Consider the following 20,676-nt stretch of genomic DNA (forward strand, 5'->3'; position numbering starts at 1 on the left):
TTGCAATATAATTAAGCCAACGTTGTGAGATATTAGAAGATGGTGAAAATGTTGAATAAGCGGTTCCCCATATTCTATTCTAAATAACCCTGTCACCACCAATCACATCTTTGTTTTAGCAATAAAAAGGTCAGATGAGCTTGAGAATATTTTACACTCAAAATAAACATTATTTTAAGTCTTTATACAAGAAATCCTCATAAACCATTTATACATCTAGCTTTGTGAGAACCATTAAAATGTAATTATATGTAAACGGCCAAAGATCACAGTTCTGATACTGTATATTTTATTGTATGTTGTATTATTTGCTAGAACCTCTGGCGGAGTTTGTTTGTACTTTATATATCTGATTTTATCATACATTCCTGTTCGATAGAAGATGGAAAAGCTTGGTTCATGGAATGATCTGAAATCCATGATGCTTCCATTAGTGCAAACTCCATTAATGGAGATTTTACCATTCAACCTGTTCACGTTCATTAGATAGATCAAACAATCTTGGTATTTGTAAGCACATTACATTTGTCCCAAGATTTCAAATGGGCATGGGCAAGAGAGAGACACATTCATTTTAGAGGGGTGAGTTTGGGATGTGTGGTCAGTGGCCGGGTTGTTCTGAGACATTTTAGGTGACTTGTTAACAATGTTTGTAACTAAAATTTACTTTAGAGCAAGAACAACGTATCTTATTTACACAGACTGATTTCGAATCGCAGTTATTGCAGTTTAAAGACACATTACTGGGAGTATTATTGCTGTGGAGCTCTGTTATACACTCAGACACATTACTGGGAGTATTATTGCTGTGGAGCTCTGTTATACACTCAGACACATTACTGGGAGTATTATTGCTATGGAGCACTGTTATACACTCAGACACATTACTGGGAGTATTATTGCTGTAGAGCTATGTTATACACTCAGACACATTACTGGGAGTATTATTGCTGTGGAGCTCTGTTATACACTCAGACACATTACTGGGAGTATTATTGCTGTGGAGCTCTGTTATACATTCAGACACATTACTGGGAGTATTATTGCTGTGGAGCTCTGTTACACACTCAGACACATTACTGGGAGTATTATTGCTGTGGGGCTCTGTTATACACCCAGACACATTACTGGGAGTATTATTGCTGTGGGGCTCTGTTATACACTCAGACACATTACTGGCAGTATTATTACTGTGGAGCTCTGTTATACATTCAGACACATTACTGGGAGTATTATTGCTGCAGAGCTCTGTTATACACTCAGACACATTACTGGGAGTATTATTGCTGTGGGGCTCTGTTATACACTCAGACACATCACTGGCAGTATTATTACTGTGGAGCTCTGTTATACATTCAGACACATTACTGGGAGTATTATTGCTGCAGAGCTCTGTTATACACTCAGACACATTACTGGGAGTATTATTGCTGTGGAGCTCTGTTATACATTCAGACACATTACTGGGAGTATTATTACTGTGGAGCTCTGTTATACATTCAGACACAGTACTGGGAATATTATTGCTGTGGAGCTCTGTTATACATTCAGACACATTGCTGGGAGTATTATTGCTGTAGGGCTCTGTTACACACTCAGACACATTACTGGGAGTATTATTGCTGTGGAGCTATGTTATACACTCAGACACATTACTGGGAGTATTATTGCTGTGGAGTTCTGTTATACACTCAGACACATTACTGGGAGTATTATTGCTGTGGAGCTCTGTTATACACTCAGACACATTACTGGGAGTATTATTGTTGTGGAGTTCTGTTATATACTCAGACACATTACTGGGAGTATTATTGCTGTGGAGCTCTATTATACACTTAGACACATTACTGGGAGTATTATTGCTGTGGAGCTCTGTTATACACTCAAACACATTACTGGGAGTATTATTGCTGTGGTGCTCTGTTATACACTCAGACACATTACTGCGAGTATTATTGCTGGGGGGGGGGGCTCTGTTATACACTCAGACACATTACTGGGAGTATTCGTGCTGTGGAGCTCTGTTATACTCTCAGACACATTACTGGGAGTATTATTGCTGTGGAGCTCTGTTATACACTCAAACACATTACTGGGAGTACTGTTGCTGTGGAGCTCTGTTATACACTCAGACACATTACTGGGAGTATAATTGCTGTGGGGCTCTATTATACACTCAGACACATTACTGGGAGTATTATTGCTGTGGAGCTCTGTTATACATTCAGACACATTACTGGGAGTATTATTGCTGTGGAGCTCTGTTACACACTCAGACACATTACTGGGAGTATTATTGCTGTGGAGCTCTGTTATACACTCAGACACATTACTGGGAGTATTATTGCTGCAGAGTTCTGTTATACATTCAGACACATTACTGGGAGTATTATTGCTGTGGAGCTCTGTTATACATTCAGACACATTACTGGGAGTATTATTACTGTGGAGCTCTGTTATACATTCAGACACATTACTGGGAGTATTATTGCTGTGGAGCTCTGTTACACACTCAGACACATTACTGGGAGTATTATTGCTGTGGAGTTCTGTTATACACTCAGACACATTACTGGGAGTATTATTGCTGTGGAGCTCTGTTATACACTCAGACACATTACTGGGAGTATTATTGCTGTGGTGCTCTGTTATACACTCAGACACATTACTGGGAGTATTATTGCTTTGGGGCTCTGTTATACACTCAGACACATTACTGGGAGTATTATTGCTGTGGAGCTCTGTCATACACTCAGACACATTACTGGGAGTATTATTGCTGGGGGGCTTTGTTATACGCTCAGACACATTACTGGGAGTATTATTGCTGTAGGGCTCTGTTACACACTCAGACACATTACTGGGAGTATTATTGCTGTGGAGCTATGTTATACACTCAGACACATTACTGGGAGTATTTTTGCTGTGGAGCTCTGTTATACACTCAGGCACATTACTGGTAGTATTATTGCTGAGGTGCTCTGTTATACACTCAGACACATTACTGGGAGTATTATTGCTGTGGAGCTCTATTATACACTTAGACACATTACTGGGAGTATTATTGCTTTGGGGCTCTGTTATACACTCAGACACATTACTGGGAGTATTATTACTGTGGGGCTCTGTTATACACTCAGACACATTACTGGGAGTATTATTGCTGTGGAGCTCTGTTATACACTAAGACACACCAACAATGTGGATCTCCTAGAAAAGAAAGACATCAGGATGGGAAAGAGGGACAGAGGGATTTGGGCCAAAATAGGAACACTTGAGAGTCATATCATAGCAACATATACTCAAATAATTTCTCTTCCCCTGCATTAAATAGACTATAGTCACTAATTATTATTATTTTATTTATAGAGCACCATCAAATTCCATAGCGCTGTACAATGGGTGCACTAACAGACAGGTATTTGTAACCAGATGAGTTGGACACACAGCAACAGAGGGATTGAGGGCCTGCCCAATGATTTTACATGCTAGTGGGAGTGGGGTACAGTGACACAGGAACAGAGGGATTGAGGGCCCTGCTCAGTGAGGTTACATGCTAGAGGGAGTGGGGTATAGTGACACAAAGGGTAAAAGTAGGGGCAGGGCCGGTGCTAGGATTTTTAGTTACACAGGCGAAGATGCATTTTGGCGCCCCCAACCCTCATTAAAAAATAAAAAAATGCATCTTCACCTGTGTGTCTTTCCTCCCAAGCCACAGGCACACAGGCATCATTTTTCAGTCACACAGTCAAAGTCATACAGGTACACTGGCATACAAAGACAGAAATAATCATACAGAGACATACAGTCAGAGACATACAAGCAGAGACATACATGCATACAGAGACATGCAGGCATATAAAGACATACATGCATACAGAGGCATACCGTCATACAGACACATACATACAGACAGGCATACAGAAACATACATACAGAGACATACAGGCATGCAGACACATACATACATACATACATACATACATACAGGCATACAAAGACATACACACATACAGACACATGCATGCATACAGAGACATAACATCATACAGACACATACATATATACAGGCATACAGAGACATATAGGCATACAGACACATACATACATACAGAGGCATACAGACACATACATACATACATACATACATACAGAGGCATACCGTCATACAGACACATACATACATACAGAAAAATGCATACAAAGACATACAGGCATACAGAGACACACATACACACACATACGTACATACAGAGACATAAAGGCATACAGTTACATACATGCATACAGAGACATATATACAGACATTCAGAGACAAACATACATCCAGTTACATACATGCATACAGAGACATACGTACAAGACATACAGGCATGCAGACACATACATACATACAGAGGCATACCGTCATACAGATACATACATACAGACAGGCATACAGAAACATACATACAAAGACATTCAGGCACATACATACATACATACATACAGAAACATAAAGGCATACAGTTACATACATGAATACAGAGACATATATATAGACATTCAGAGACAAACATACAATCAAAATAGATGTGGTTTAGGACTGGAATATTATGATTTTTTAAGCAACAAAAAATCTTAATCATTTTTTTCCACATTATACTATACTTCTAAACCTAACTTGAAGCACTTTCCTATGAGTTTCAATGGTATATATTTTGTTTATTATAAAGGTAATAGTTTAGCTTTATTCACAAATGTATATTGTACAGTAATGTACTTTTTTTTTTACTTTCCTTCAGCAGTATTCAACACATGTTTAAAATGTATCCATAATTTGTCATTCCGAAAATGTAAACCTCTTTTATTTCAACACCATGTTTACACAGTCTTCATTTCCTTTTTTTTTATTACAAAGCAATGTAAAAATACATTTAGCCATTTAAGCCCTAGTTTTCTTCCCCATTACTCTGTATTAGTTACATACAAACAAACATACATACATACATGCAAAATTACATACTTACACTGACGAGGTATAGCAGAATGATAGAACACCGGCTCCTTGGAGTCCTGTCCTGCAGGGCAGCCTCATCACTGTGCGCCAGCCACGCTGTGTGATCCCCAGGGAGCAGGGATATGATGTCATATCCCCGCCCCCTCCACACAGCCGGCAGCAGAAAGCAGGGTAGGAGGTGGGCGGGCAGAGGCTGGGATCCGCAGGCGGAATGGTAAGGGCTGCGCTCGGCCACGCTACAAGTAGTAGCCGGATAAAGGGGAGCGCAGTGCGCTTCCCTCCTTCCGGTCCGCCTGGTTTTGCGCCCCCAGGGCCGGTGCGCCCTAAGGCGGCCGCCTGGGCCGCCTTATGGTAGCGCCGGCCCTGAGTAGGGGTAACAAAGTAGGTTGCTAGAAAAGTATTCACTGAGGGTTAATATGTTATTTTTGACATTTGCAGGAGATGAGTTATTGGGGGGGATGAAAAGCCGTTCACAGTTCTATTGATATGCATTCTTGAAGGAAGGTGTTTTCAACGATTTTTGTGAAGAAATGGAGACTGGGTGAAAGTCTTATGGAGAAGAGAAGGGAGTTCCACAGAAAACATGCAGCCCTGGAGAATTTTTGAAGGCCAGCATCAGAGGTGGGAGTATGGACAGAGGATAGACTTAGGTCTTCGACAGAGCGTAAGGGCCTAGACGGGACATACTTGTGTACTAGGGAGGATAGGTAGGTTGGAGCAGCATTATGTAGGGAGTTGTAAGCAAGAACCAGTCCAACCCAGCACAAGTCGACACAGCAGCCGGACCACTGGGGCGGAGGAAGCCGACAGGCTGTTAATGGCCAGTACCACTCCCAGATTATCGCAATGGAAAGCAACCTTGCGGCCCTGCAGCAATGACCCCCACTGCTCCAAGGCCACTACTATAGGGAACAATTCGAGAAACGCCAAATTCTTAGTGAGGCCCGACATATGCCAGGCCTCCGACCAAGTATCCGCACACCAGTGGGTGTACAATATAGCCCCAAAACCCACTGAGCCCACCCGCGTCAGTGAACAAGTGCAGCTTGGCATTGGATACTTCCGGCCCTAGGACCGACTGTTAAAAGCCATCAGAAAAACATCCCACACTGCCAAATCCTCTTTCAAGGGGTGCGTCAAATGCACAAAATGGCGGGGCCTGGAGATGCCTGACCTAGCCGGAGCCAGTTGCCCATTAAACACCCTGCCCATGGGCAGATTGCAACAGGCAAAGTTAAACTTACCCAACAGTGCCTGCACCTGGCGCAACTGTATCTTCCTCATGCACAAAACCGATGCACTCGAGCGTGCAGATCCTCCAACTTATCCGCCGGGAGCCAACATTCCCGCGCCAGTGAGTCAATTTCAATGCCAAGAAAGCTCAAGCACATAGTCGGTGTGACGAACACTCCTCTGTCTGGACGTTCACCATGGGCTTCTGGAGGAATGTTGTCGATAGCCTCCTGCCCACTCCATGGAACTGTGGGGAGCCAAGTGACAAAACCCCTATTTTGCCTTCCCAGGAACCATTCTCTTCCTTAGTTCAGAAATCCATTTAAACTTTGTTTTTATGTTACCAAAGTTGACCGATTGCTAGCCCTGATTTCATGGAACTGTTTTGGGCATAGGAACATGTGCACAGTCAGTCAAAATTATGATTTCCATGGAAATGCTGAACCCCTGAAACAATCTGGGTGGTTTTTGGATATGTTGGTCACTCAGATCGGGGCTATCAGGGGATGAAATGTTTGTGGGGTTTTTATGTGTTTTGGGGGTATTTTTTTATATTGCCTGTTTCTGTACTGAGAGATAACTTAATTATATGTTTGTGTGATCAGGTAATTATCTCTCAAGCACAGGGGAGGAGCATGTTAGATGTTTGCTTGTAACTAGTTTCCTCTCAGGTCCAGGTTCACTACTATAATTACATCACTTTGGGAGACTTATAACGGATGTACTCAATAGGAGTGTAGGGGATCCTTTACAGTCGGGCCCACAGTCTTGCCCTGGGCCAGTGGTACCCCGAAAGACTTTGCCATGGACTGCACCGCAAACAGCAGCCGCACGCACCTCTCCGAATTCCCCGATCCTACGCACAAGAAATCAGGCAAATAATGCAGGACAGAGTCACAGCCTGACTCCATACACACTACCTATTTGAAGAAGGAGCTAAAACACTCAAAATAGAAGCATGAAATTGAGCAACCCATCGATAGCCAGAGCTTTGCCTGCCTCCTCAGGGTCTAAACGATGTGGCTTGTATCTAGCAGGAGAGTCCAACATCAGTGCACGAGTGACAAGTACCTCCTTCCTGCTCCCTCTTCTGCATTCACTTTAAAATACATTGGACAACTGAGATATGACCAAACATTCTGGAACTCACTGCATGCAGCTTCTACTTATCAAACGTTTTGGGTTACTGAACAGTAAATCAGCACAGGATTGATGTCACTAGGTACTGGGCAGTGTATTAATAACTGCCTTCTTCCCATAGGGCATTCTTCTGCCATCTCTTCCACACACGCACTCGGCCATCCACCTGACCTAAAAGGCAACCTTCTTCCGTTGCACCATGGTCCAGTCCTGACGCTCACGATTGTAGGCGTTTGAATTGAATACCATCAGCAATATACTCTATTTGTCACATAAATAAATGCCTTTTTGTAACGATTTTGTAATTCCTTTAGCTTTAGCTTTCCTAGGAGTTAAATTAGGCTTCTATTTTATCTATTTTTTTAAAATTATTTTATAATCTAATTGTTATTTTGTATCGATCTTTTAGAACTAAACATTTTCATGGGATCACTAATAAAAGATGACGGAAAATTCTTAACTTTTCTTAGCACTTGGATTGTAATTGTGAATACATATGGATGTATCTTACTGCTTTTTAATAGGAATATCTCAAAATATCTATTTTTTATGTAATTTTTTTAAATCAGAAATCTGTGTAAATTCTAATATAAATTCAAATGATTTAGACTGCAACATTTAAGGCATTTTTAATTACAATGATATGATCCAGAATAAATTCCTCCCCAGCCACGTTTGAAATATCCTACGCTTGTTTTTATTCAGTGAGCACTATTAGTTGTCTCTTTTTACCCTCTTTCCTGAGTGTGGACCATACCCCAGATGGAAGAAACCCACAACATATCCCATAAGCGGGGATTATACCGCTGTACGCCCTTCACACTAGAGCTAACTATAGCTCTCCTAAATGTGAGTTTATTCCTGTTTATTTCATCTATATACATATTGGATCATTCATATTACACTATTGGTTCTTTTTATCTGGTTTTTGTTTTTCATATGAGTGGATTCATCCGGAAAAAGACACTGAGGATATTACTCCTGTTTAAGCACCTTATTCTATTTTTGATCTGAGTAAGATCCTTTTTATTTGACTTTTTTTTACTGATATTTAGATTTTTTACTTATTTTATGTGTTGTGATTTTTACTGCTCATTATATTTTGTTATAGAAATTGGCGCAGCCCTTACCTCTATTTTGCTCACTATCTTTGTTTCTGAATAGTTTGGAGGGATCGATCCATTTATATATTTACTCAGCGAGTGTTCCCCTATATTCTAGATGTATGCTGGCTACTAGTGGGATAGGAGTTGACCATAGGTGGGGTAATGGCTGTATAAGCCCAAGAAGTCGAGGACCAACAGCAATGCTGTTGAGTATTCAAGAGACTATGTTTACATTTAACAGACATATCCACACCAACATCTGGATCTGAGATGTGTCCAGTTACATTCCATGTCTTTGACTGGGTCTCATTGTAGCTATGGTAGGCAGAGGTCGAAAGGTTTGGCTCTAGTGGCTGTTACGAAACATGAAAATGAATTCCTTTGTTAGCTGTCTTTTCCTTCCAGAGAATTAAATTCTCTGTGTTATAGTGGTCTGTTCAATCACTAGAGAACAATGATAGAAGTCCTTGGACATTTGCATCAACACGACTATAGTCACTCGGGTACGGTCCAATGAATGGACTAAAATAATAGCTAATAAAACGCGTTTCATCATTTAACACAATGTAGATCTCCTTCCCTTGCTTTGGTCCTCTTGTAGCCTCTAAAAATACTTGAAAAATCCAGAAAAAGTATGATCTCCTACTGGCTTATTTCAATAAGCAGAAACATAAGCAGTGAAATGTTTCAGTCCATATAGGACTTTCCTGGAGACATAGATCCTGGGACACACAGATTACTAATGAAATACATGGTTAAAAGAAGATGTCAGTGTTTGGTTATTTCGATTGCAATGAAGACAAATTTAAATATAGAAGTTATAATCATTTATTAATCAGTTTTCACAGTCAAATCATACTATCAGGGTTTATATAAACTTGAGAATATTAACCACATCACTACCAGAATAAAGAGTATAAACATATTTACTTTCACAAATTTTGCAGAATTAAATTTAGTCCATAAAGCTTAATTCACTCTAATGTATACTCTATGAATGATTACCAGAATGTATAAGAACAAAATTTTCTTCCAAAAGTCACTGGTAACTGATGTAATGCCTGCAATTGTGCTGTGAATGTCTGTTCATCCCCTGCTGCCAAACAGTAAAGGAAATTTCAATTGGTCATATCATTACTACTGTCAGGGAGGGGGAGGGGTGAATGGACTCTACCATTTCACTGTTAGCATTAGCAATCCAGGGATTGGTAAACACTGCTATAGAATTTTTAAATATATTTGTTAAAAAACATATATGGTTTAGCTGTGTTTCTTGTATTTGGAGATAATGCTCAAATTAAGACATTTGTTTTACATTCTGTTGCAACTTTCAATAACACCTTCAGTCATTACAAATACCTATGTGCAAGGTGTTTGATCATACGTATTATATATTTTCGTCACACCTACTGTATATGAGAAAACAGATTGTTTGGTTTTTATATTAATATTTCAAGCCCTGTGTTCAATAAAGAACCCTGTATGGTGGCTGAAGTTTTATTAATATTAGTAATTAGTAAAAAGTTAATATTTTTCCAGATATTTTTTATAAAAGTTGTTTTTGTGAAAATTCAATATTGTGTTAGTGTGTTAGTTTGCATAATTTTATTTTTTTAAGCTTGTCTGTGAAGCAACCTCTATGCAAAATTTCTGGTTTCTGAGTTAATTGTACGCTACCCATTCATTCTTTGAATCCAATAAATATTATGAATGAAATCTTTCTTTATAATTATGTGGCATGTAAAAGTTTGATCATATGTACTGCAAACTGGGTTCAATAAGGACATTCCCTTTAATCTCATAATGTAACGACCTCCAACTGAATATATTTCCATTCAATTTTTTAATGAGAACTTGCTGTATTTTTTCGGGAGACAACACATAATCCCACATGTGGACCTCACTTATTTCACCTGCGAAGGACTGGTTCTTATCAAATCCTCCCCCAAATGAGTCCTGCTCCTGTCCCAGGATTATACTGGTGGAGGCAGGAAAGGTAAATCCTTTTTTTGCAACCTTTCTAGGATAGCGTTTTCCATTGATCCAAAGCTGAACCACTCCCGTGTCCGAATCCCAACTCACACAGGTGTATTTCCATTCAATATGGGTTAGGTCTACCTTGAAATAGATTTCTTCATTGCCCACGTAAACATACACCTTACTTCCTGGCGATAGGAGAATGAGGAAGGCATTAAAGTGTTTGTGAGTGGCCAAAGAGAAGAGAGGATACTTGGCCAGTTCAGTATAGGATTGAAGGCAAACTGTGAATTTTCTTAATGGTTTAGACTCCACGGGCTTCAGGATCACCGAAGAATAGTCATTCTGTTCGGGAAAGAGGAAGACGTTGCCTTCCAAATCTATGGAGAATTAAAACATAGAGAAGATTTGTCAGCATAGTCTGTATTAATCATATATGGCAACAATATTTTAATTATACAGACAGGTAATGGAAAATACAACATAAAATTAGTTTAAAGTTATACTCGTACACGTTAACATGCCTTAAAAATACAATTCTACATTCACACAAATCTGATACTGCTCAGAAACCTTCTCAATACAGTCATACATTCACGCTCAGTGACACTTTATCACAGAATGCTCCCCTTACACCCCTGGATTAACGGCACACATTCCACATGCACACTGCATTGACACACGTTGGCATTATCCACAAATAACAATTTCATTCATGGACAGTTAAAAATATCCACATTTATCTGCAACAAAGCAACGTCTGTTCAATGCTGCAACTTTAAGATACAGATTTTGAAATTCAGAAGATACTCCAGCGGATTTCATTCACCTTTGTAACTATGTTATTAATTTACTATAATAATGCTAATATTTGTACCTATAGTTTACTGCAGTGATATTTTGTACATGCAGTCACATGTAGTTATTAATATTGTGTACATGCAGTCACATGTAGTTAGTAATATTTTGTACATGCAGTCACATGTAGTTAGTAATATTTTGGCTGATAGAATTTGCTTGGAAAATATTTCAGATGTTTACAGCAAATGTTTATTCGGCTCCACCATTACTCCCCCCCTGCTTGCCGCTGCCAGCTGTACATTCCTTTAAATAACTGTATATCTCTATTCCTTAGGCCCAAGCCACATTCATCTGCAGTATAGCCACTTCATTTCTGCTCATCTCTACTTAATCACCTGCCCCTCCTCCTGCTGACACTGGTACCTTCTAACAATACAGCATGCTCTACCAGCTGTTTGAAACCACAGCCAATCACCTCCACATTCCCTTCACATGTTGCCAGTTACTGCAATTATACTATTAATTCTCTCTGCCATCACCTCCAAATTCCTCTGCTGTCTTGTATCATCTCTCCATATTATCCATTAGATGGTAAACTCACGGGCGGGGCCCGATACCATTTGCATTGGTCTGTTTATACTGTATTTTCTTTTTCCCAATTGACCAGCACTGTGGAATATATTGGTGCCTTATATATGCCAGTAATAAATAAATAAAAATAAATAAATGCACCTTTTTACAGAATTGTCACTATCCTGCAAAATACACCCAACCATTCACATTCAGTTCAGTCACACACAAACACACACACACACCAAATCTCCATGTAAATACATCCCTGCATTAATATACAAACATTGCCACTCCACACAAATACACCCTCATTCACACACAAACACAGACACTCCACACAAATACACCCTCATTCACACACAAACACAGACACTCCACACAAATACACCCTCATTTACACACAAACACAGACACTCCACACAAATACACCCTCATTTACACACAAACACAGACACTCCACACAAATACACCCTCATTCACACACAAACACAGGCACTCCACACAAATACACCCTCATTCACACACAAACACAGGCACTCCACACAAATACACCCTCATTCACACACAAACACAGGCACTCCACACAAATACACCCTCATTCACACACAAACACAGGCACTCCACACAAATACACCCTCATTCACACACAAACACAGGCACTCCACACAAATGCAGTCATCCTCTACACATTTCACATATTTCATAATTCTATTCTTATAGAGTAAGCCCGCATGTTAAACTGACTGTTAGCAATCTGTGCTGCACTATTGCCACTGTAATATCTTACACAGAATATTTAGAATTTATTTCAAATAGGAAAAACTTAAAATGAGTCATGACGATGGTGCTAAAATGGCTATGCAGTTAAAGGAGCGCAGTTCCAGTATGTCACTGTTTAAAATGTAGTATTACTGTATGTGATACATCAATGTGCAGAGAACAATGGGATTGGTGGGCACATACATTTCTGAATAGTGATGTTACTCTTAGGGTCTAAAATTATACAAAATGAACAACAAGAGAAAAGCATGTGGACAATAAAATGCACAATTTCAAATCTTACCAGGCTACTGAAAATCATGCATCACCATGCTATATGTCCATACCGAGTAATGTGCACAACTACGATAACACAGAATAGAAACTGAGAGGGGAAAACAATACTGACAAGACGAGTCCTTACCCCTCCTGGACCATAGAAGGGTACAGAGAGAGAGAGAGGAAATGGGGAGAGAGGAAAGGTGATGGGAAAAGAGAAGAATTATAAAATAGTGAAATAGAGAAAAAGAGTGTATTGCTGTTTGTTGTTTCAGATTAGCAGAAGCTTTGTCAGCGTATTAATGCAGACAGGGGAAAAATCAAATGCTGAGTTTGTTTGCACTTTAAGACAATAGATTAGAATAGATAGATAATACAAGATTTTTATTTTGTGAACTTCTTATAAGAGAATGATTTGATTTAGAATAAAAGAAGGTGGCTCACCTTTCTGTGCCATCACGCCAGTGATAAATAGAAGCAAAATGACGTGTCCACCCATCTTCCTATTTTATAGTTTTTGATTGCAGTTCCTGAAAAGTAATTTAGGATCTTTAAAAGTGCTATAACGTTACGCTATAAACACCAACAATGATGTAATCTATCATAATTGTCTAAGTCTCTTTTTACCTGCTTGTTCTCAGCCCATCAAAGCCTCATGTTTGTAGTAGATGATAGATGCTTATGCCATTGGATAAATCAGATTATATTACTAGCAATGCATTGTCACTAGCTGACAGACACTCAAACAGACAGACAGAGACATACACACAGAAAGATTTTTACCTTTTTATTTGCTTACCAGCCTGTCTTTTGGAACCTGTTGATTCACTGGTGGTGTATTACTTCTGCAACTCAGCACGGGGGTTAAACCAGCTCGCAATCTCAAGGAAGGAATGAGATTGGGCAAGATACATTCTTCTACTAAATGCCATACATACTTTTAAAAACTGCCAATGTTTGACTCTGATGTAACATGATTATTTAATTATGATTATTTGAACAGCCAGTTCTGTTTTTGTATTTATATGTAAAATATGAATTTTGAGAAATTGGCAAGAAACAGCAAACATATTGGCAGAGCCACAAATATTAACCACAGCTGTGTGTTTTCATGTAATGAGAAAATCATCTTTAAGTGTTTGCACATTACTTTGAGGTAACCACACATACACTGACAGAGATTTATCAAGTTGAGTTAAAATAGAGATACGGATAATCCTTAAAGATACAAATATAAATAGTGATGTACTAGGGCTACTTTTAGTTTTTTTTTTTAAAGTTTTTATCAATCTATATAGACAACAAATAGAAGAAGCTGCTATAACACAGTGGTTTATCTTTTAACATAGATAGTTAAGGAAAAGGAGTGTCTCGGTGAAGCGCTGCAATAGTGATAATCAATGGAAACAGTTTGTAGTGATATTGCAAATTGCCCAGTATAAAGGGATATACCTTTAAAATAGTTTTCTAACTTAGGGGTGTCTATATTTCTGTATTATCCCTTTAAAAAGAAAACATAAAGATACAAATCATAGTGCAAATTGCACAGTACTAATTTAATATGAGGTATAGTGCCAAGTAACAACTCACAATTTCATAAAGCTAAAAAACTTAGCTCAAGTTCATGCGCTTTGGGGTCCGTAAAAGCAACCTTTTCCCTCCTTTACGTCCAAATTTTCTTAGGGTTCTGTCCTAGGTGGTTGGTATAAAGGAAACATATATAGTCGGTGTGGTGTGCCGAAACCGACGTAGGGGTAGGCCTGTAAAAAAGAGATGCTGGAAAAAACACACTTTATTGATAACATGATTATAATACGAGATTCTTAAATGCTTGTCTTAACTCTTTCTCTCTGATATATAGCAGATTTCCAACACCCTAATTTCTTAATTATGTGTACTGGCGTATTGATACTGTACGATGCTGACGCGGCCCCTATTCTGAACGAATGCCCTGAATAAGAGGCAGGGTCCCAACCTAATTTAATGCACAGTGTTCTAATGTAGAACATGAATTTAGTAGTAGTTAGGGGACTGCCTAGTAGTGTGAAAAGCGGGGAACGGCTGGGATTGTCTTTAACCTGAGCTAGGTAAGTGTCGAAGACTCTCTAAGATTCTCAGTAGGTGTTATGCTACAAGTAGAATTGATGTGGAACACAACTGCAGATTTGAAAGTTCCTTTTTATTTTAACAGAACGTGATTGAAGATAGGAAAGAAATCCTACTATAAAGGACCGTTACTGTAGCTTTAAGGGTTCGTGGATATTGCAGGTGATTAGCGAAAAGCAAAAAACACTAGCAACTGTAGCAGAGATATTGGTAACAGAGTTTTAGTAAGAGTGTATTAGTAATCAGGTTAAAGTTCATTAGCAAAGCAATTCCCAGAGAGTTATTAATAGTATACTTAGAGTTTGATGGGAGTAATCTTCCAAGGGTAGTTTAGGTTGATCCAAGATAGAGGATAATCTTCTTTTAGTCCGGGTTTTCGGGGTTGGAGAGAGCAGGAAAGTCCAATATTCAGTCTGAGATCAAAGGAGAGGAGAAGGCAGGGAATCCGTTTAAACAGTCCAAGAGGTCGGTACACAAGTATTAACGAAGAGTAGCTTAGCCGGCAATATGAATGCGGAAGTAACCTAACTCAAATCACTAAGCAATTTGGAAACTGGCGCGGTTTCTCTATAAGGCTTGAGAGAGCCGTGTCAGAGAAGGGGGCGGGGACTGCTCCGCATACCCGGAAGTGTCAGAACGGAGCTGATCGGAAAGATAAGTCCTGACAGTAGGGTAGAAAGGTATTTCTAATGAATGGCCTAATTGTCTGGTTTTTGAATGACAAAGTGATAGGAGGTAGTGGTCGTTTACCTTTCTCTGATTGAGCTGCAATCGTGAATTCTCTAGGTCTTAGGAATCCATAGAAGGCTAAATACATAGAGGTTTTTATGACCAGGTTTGTGCAGGGTTCAAATGGCAGCGTGTCCAGTAAGTCTGATAGTGCCCAGAATTTTTCCCCATCTATAGGTAAACGTTTATTTGCGGTGTGATGATCCAATTTATTTATACCTTTTAATATATTCTTTACTGGGTAAGTATTAAGAAAAGGAGAACGGTTTGGAATGGTTGTCAGCAGGGCCGGCCTTAGGCATTTAGACGCCCTGTGCGAAAAATCTTCACAGCGCCCCCCCGTCATCCATGTATGCTGTAATGTTTGTGTTGTCTGTGTATGTGATAGTAGGTGTGATGACTGTGTGTGATATGTATGCTATGTGTGATATTTGTAATGGGTGTATTAACAGTGTGTGATATGCGTGTATTGGTTGTATGTGACACACACAGAGTCAGACGGCCATACACACACACACAGTCATACACACACACACACACAGACACACAAAGGCAGACAGTCTCACACACACACAGACACACACAGGCAGACAGTCAGTCATACACACAGACACAGACAGTAATACACACAGACACACACAGAGGCAGTCAGTCATACAGACAGTAATACACACAGACACACACAGAGGCAGACAGTAATACACACAGACACACACACAGTCATACACACAGACACACATAGAGGCAGACAGTCATACACACACACACACGCAGACAGTCATACACACAGACACACAGGCAGACATAGGCGTGCGCAGCCTATTGCATTAGGGTGTGCACCCTAAAGCACAAACACACGCCGCGTGTATATGTATGTGTGTATATATATATATATATATTTATTTATTTATACACACACACACACTGCTGTGTGTGTGTGTGTGTGTGCGTGTGCTGTTTGTGTGTGTGTGTGCTGTATGTGTGTGGGTGCTGTATGTGGGTGTGGGTGCTGTGTGTGTGCTGTGTGTGTGGGGGTGCAATATGTGTGTGTAGGTGCTGTGTGGGTGCTGTGTGTGTGTGCTGTGTGTGTGTAGGTGCTGTGTGTGGGTGCTGTGTGTGTGTGTGTGCGCTGTGTGAGGGTGCTGTATGTGTGTAGGTGCTGTGTGTGTGGGTGCTGTATGTGTGTGTTTGCGCTGTGTGTGGGTGCTGTATGTGTGTGGGTGCTGTATGTGTGTGTGGGTGCTGTATGTGTGTGTGGGTGCTGTATGTGTGTGTGGGTGCTGTATGTGTGTAGGTCCTGTGTGTGCTGTGTGTGTGTAGGTGCTGTGTGTGTGGGTGCTGTATGTGTGTGCTGTATGTGTGAAGGTGCTGTATGTGTGTGTGTGCTGTGTGAGGGTGCTGTATGTGTGAAGGTGCTGTATGTGTGTGTGTGTGCTGAGTGAGGGTGCTGTATGTGTGTGCTGTATGTGTGTGGGTGATTGTGGGGGGTGGAGGTGGGGGTACATGACTCAATATCCCCCCTCCCTTCTTACCTTATGTAGGGAGGGGGGATTCTTGTTCCTGCTGCCTTCCCTGGTGGTCCAGTGGAGGTGAGGTGAGGTGCCGTTTAGTTAATATCCCCCCTCCCTTGTTACCTTATGTAGGGAGGGGGGACCATGCTACCGCCATCCCTGGTGGTCCAGTGGAGAGTGAACTCTACCCTGCGGGGCTAGAGTTCACTCTCGCGAGATTTGAGCGTTGCTGCGGCAACGCTCAAATCTCGCGAGAGGAACCCGGCGGAGCTGCTGGCAAGAGCTCCGCCGGTCCTCTCCTGCCTCCCTCCCTGCCTGTGGGTCGGTGGGGAGGGAGGCTGAGAGCAGAGCCGGCGCTCGGATAGCGCCGGCTCTGCATGAGCCGACAGCGGAGATCCTGAGATCTCCCCTGCCGGTCTCAATACATAGGCGTGCTGTGGGGATTAGGGTGTGCCCAGGCACACCCGGCACACCCCGTGCGCACGCCTATGCAGGCAGACAGTCATACACACAGAGGCAGACAGTCATACACACACACACAGACAGTAATACACACACAGAGACAGACAGTCATACACACAGACACATACAGGCAGACAGTCATACACAGACACAGACACACAGAGGCAGACAGTCATACACAGACACAGACACACAGAGGCAGACAGTCATACACAGACACACAGAGGCAGACAGTCATACACAGACACACAGAGGCAGACAGTCATACACACACAGGCAGACAGTCATACACACACAGAGGCAGACAGTCATACACACACAGACAGTAATACACACAGGCAGAGAGTCACACTCACCTGACAATCACAGTTACCTGTGGAGGCAGTGCAGCTCCTGGTGACTGTTTGGTGGGGAAGCAGGGACTCCTTCCTGCTTCCCCTGCATCAGTTTTCCGGCGCTTTTAGCTCCGCCCCCGCCGCACGTTAAGCTCCGCCCCCGCTGCAAATTTAAAAAAAAAAAAAAAAAAAAATTTTTTTTTTTTTTTTTTTTTTTTTAAATCCCGGCCGGCTGTGCGGCCGCACGGCGCCCCCTGCTCCATGGCACCCTGTGCGGCCGCACAGCTCGCACACCCCTAAGGCCGGCCCTGGTTGTCAGAACACGGTGCTGAATGCCTGATAGATAGAGTTTGATGGTGTTGTATGAAAGTTTAAGATGAAGGTGGCAAAATGCGGCAAATGCGACCATGGTTTGAATTGAATGGTCGTGGGTGTTAAATTCTACTGAGAACCTCTGGAAAATGGCCATGGCTCTATCGTATGTTCTCTTATGGTTAGCAGACAAGGCTACTTGTGCCAATTTGTTGCCGTGCGCCAATAGCCAGGCTAGTCCAGGATTAGTTTGTTGAAATGGGTCGGGTATTTGTTGGCAGTTGGGTGAAGGATGAAGAATTCCTGCAATTTACAACAGGAAAAAGCGTCAGCAGCGGAGTTGGAGTAGCCTGGGATGTATTCACAAAAAAGGAAGAACTGAATGGTGGCAGCTAACCAAGTCAGCCTGCGAACTAACTTCATAATGGTCAATTAAGACAACCGACCCTTATTAAATATGTCACAGGCTGCCATGTTGTCGGTAAAACACTTAACTGACATGCCTGACCAGGATTTACCCCATGTGAATGCAGCCGCGAATATCGGGTACATTTCGAATAAGGCCGATGTTTTGCGAAAGGAAGGTAAACTGAGTGTCTCTTTCGGCCAGCAATCTCTTAACCAGTTGTTTTTGTAGATTGATTCAAACCCAGTATTGGTGGCTGCATCTGTCCAAAAGACTGAGGATTGGTCAGATATTGGTGGAACGAACATAGAAATCCCATTCCAGTGCTCTAAGAACTCCTTCCACATGACCAGGTCTGCCCTTGCTGGAGGATCTAAGTGGTTGCTTCATCTAAGTGTTGCTTCTAAGTGTGTGTGTGGTTGGAGATATTCTGGAGAGTTTTACAGAAGCTTCAACTGTCTAAGAGTTGTGCTAAGAGTTATTTTTTACTGTTGCAGGTAAGATTCATCTGTAGGAAAAGGTTACTGACTGCACAAGGTTTGATTTCCTGTTGGTAATTATAAGGCATTTGATTGGATTAGGTAGCTACTTGCTATTGATTGCTATTTAAATTAGCTATTGTTTGCTAATAAGCAGAGGCCTGCCCAGGTGTTAAACATTCCTAGTGGGAGGTGATTTGAGGAGTATATAAGGGCTGTTGTCATTAGCTTGGCTAATAGAGCTTGGTTGCTTCATCTAAGTTTTGCTTCTAAGTGTGTGTGTGGTTGGAGATATTCTGGAGATAAGCTGGAGGTAATCCGAGGTATTCAGGAGGATAAATAAAAAGTTAATGTGGCAAACCTAGCCACTTCTGAACTATATTCATTGCAGGTTGTCCGTAGGCTGAATGTATAACGTGTCCCGTTGACTGTATGTGTATTGTACTGTGACCGTTCGCATGCTGGCAGCCGTACGCTGCCAGCATACAACGCATTCGTACGACGAAACACGGCTATCCTGGCCGTTCGCCGTACGAATGTAGACTCCCCAGGTAGACCACACATTCCCAGGTCGTGTGGCACCAATTAACCGATTGCAACATTGTTGCAATCGGTACTTAAGGGCTCTCCTAGGTGGCCGTCGATCCACTACCGACCATGCGGCGGTCGGCCATCTTGGATCCTTTGTCTCTGCAGCGGTGTTCGGTCGTCGAGAGCCTGGAACTGAAAACGGCTACTCAGTGATCCGAACACCGCTGGACTTCCAGAGCGTTCGGGAGTACCGCGTTCGGTACATTATGTGTCCCGTACTTATTCGGTACTTTTAAACTCACCTTGATGTTTAAATGTATTATGTGCGGCGTTCGGTCAATTCAGCTGGGATCGGAGCGGTATTCTCACAAAGTGTGCGCCCCGACCCCAGCTATCTACCGAACGTTCGGTTATTCTAAAGTGCCGAATATTACGGGAATTATGTATTTTAATGTCAATTGTCGGTTTTGCTGCACGAGGGGATAATCCACTTAATCGTCCATTTTAGTGGGAGTATCCTTCTCGTGCAGCGATGCCTGTTGGGAAAGTCACAATGCATGTTGGGAAAAATCCCCTGGAATATCTGTATGGAAACCCCTTGCATGGGGAACTGCATAAATACGCTGCTTGTGAATAAACCGAGTTAGTTGACTCCCAAACTGTGTTTCGTCCGGTTATTGGGAGGATTGGGAATATTGCCTTGCTTTCTACTCTGACTGTGGATTTCCTAGATGTACCAACGGATATCGTATGCTGACACATTGCATTCCGTTACAATTGGTGGCAGCGGTGGGATCCGAACCTTACAGCCGAAAAGCAGCGTTCGTGTAAACTGGAACTACCGAACAAGGAAAGCAAGGGCAATTCGTATGGAGATTGATTATACCGTACTGAAACGACAGACTTTAAAAGAACTATTGGAAGCCAGGGGTAAGATA

The 20,676-nt window shown here is 41.4% G+C and overlaps 1 protein-coding gene across 2 annotated transcripts; it reads right to left on the minus strand.

The window, feature by feature from the left end:
- Positions 1 to 10,071: 10,071 nt before the first annotated feature.
- On the minus strand, positions 10,072 to 13,706 carry LOC134582545 (C-reactive protein-like). Of its 2 annotated transcripts, none has more exons than XM_063439218.1 (3): positions 13,651 to 13,706; positions 13,312 to 13,397; positions 10,072 to 10,835 (listed from the first exon to the last, which is right to left on the minus strand). In XM_063439218.1, exons 2-3 carry the CDS (start codon positions 13,364 to 13,366, stop codon positions 10,231 to 10,233), a joined length of 660 nt encoding a protein of 219 aa, XP_063295288.1. In that variant the 5' UTR covers positions 13,367 to 13,397; positions 13,651 to 13,706; the 3' UTR covers positions 10,072 to 10,230. The 2 variants fall into 2 exon arrangements, with proteins under 2 accessions (XP_063295288.1, XP_063295287.1); XM_063439217.1 differs by lacking the exon at positions 13,651 to 13,706 and adding an exon at positions 13,495 to 13,620.
- Positions 13,707 to 20,676: the final 6,970 nt, after the last annotated feature.

This window comes from Pelobates fuscus, chromosome 13 (assembly GCF_036172605.1).
Source record: "Pelobates fuscus isolate aPelFus1 chromosome 13, aPelFus1.pri, whole genome shotgun sequence".
In the NCBI taxonomy this organism is placed as follows: domain Eukaryota; kingdom Metazoa; phylum Chordata; class Amphibia; order Anura; family Pelobatidae; genus Pelobates; species Pelobates fuscus.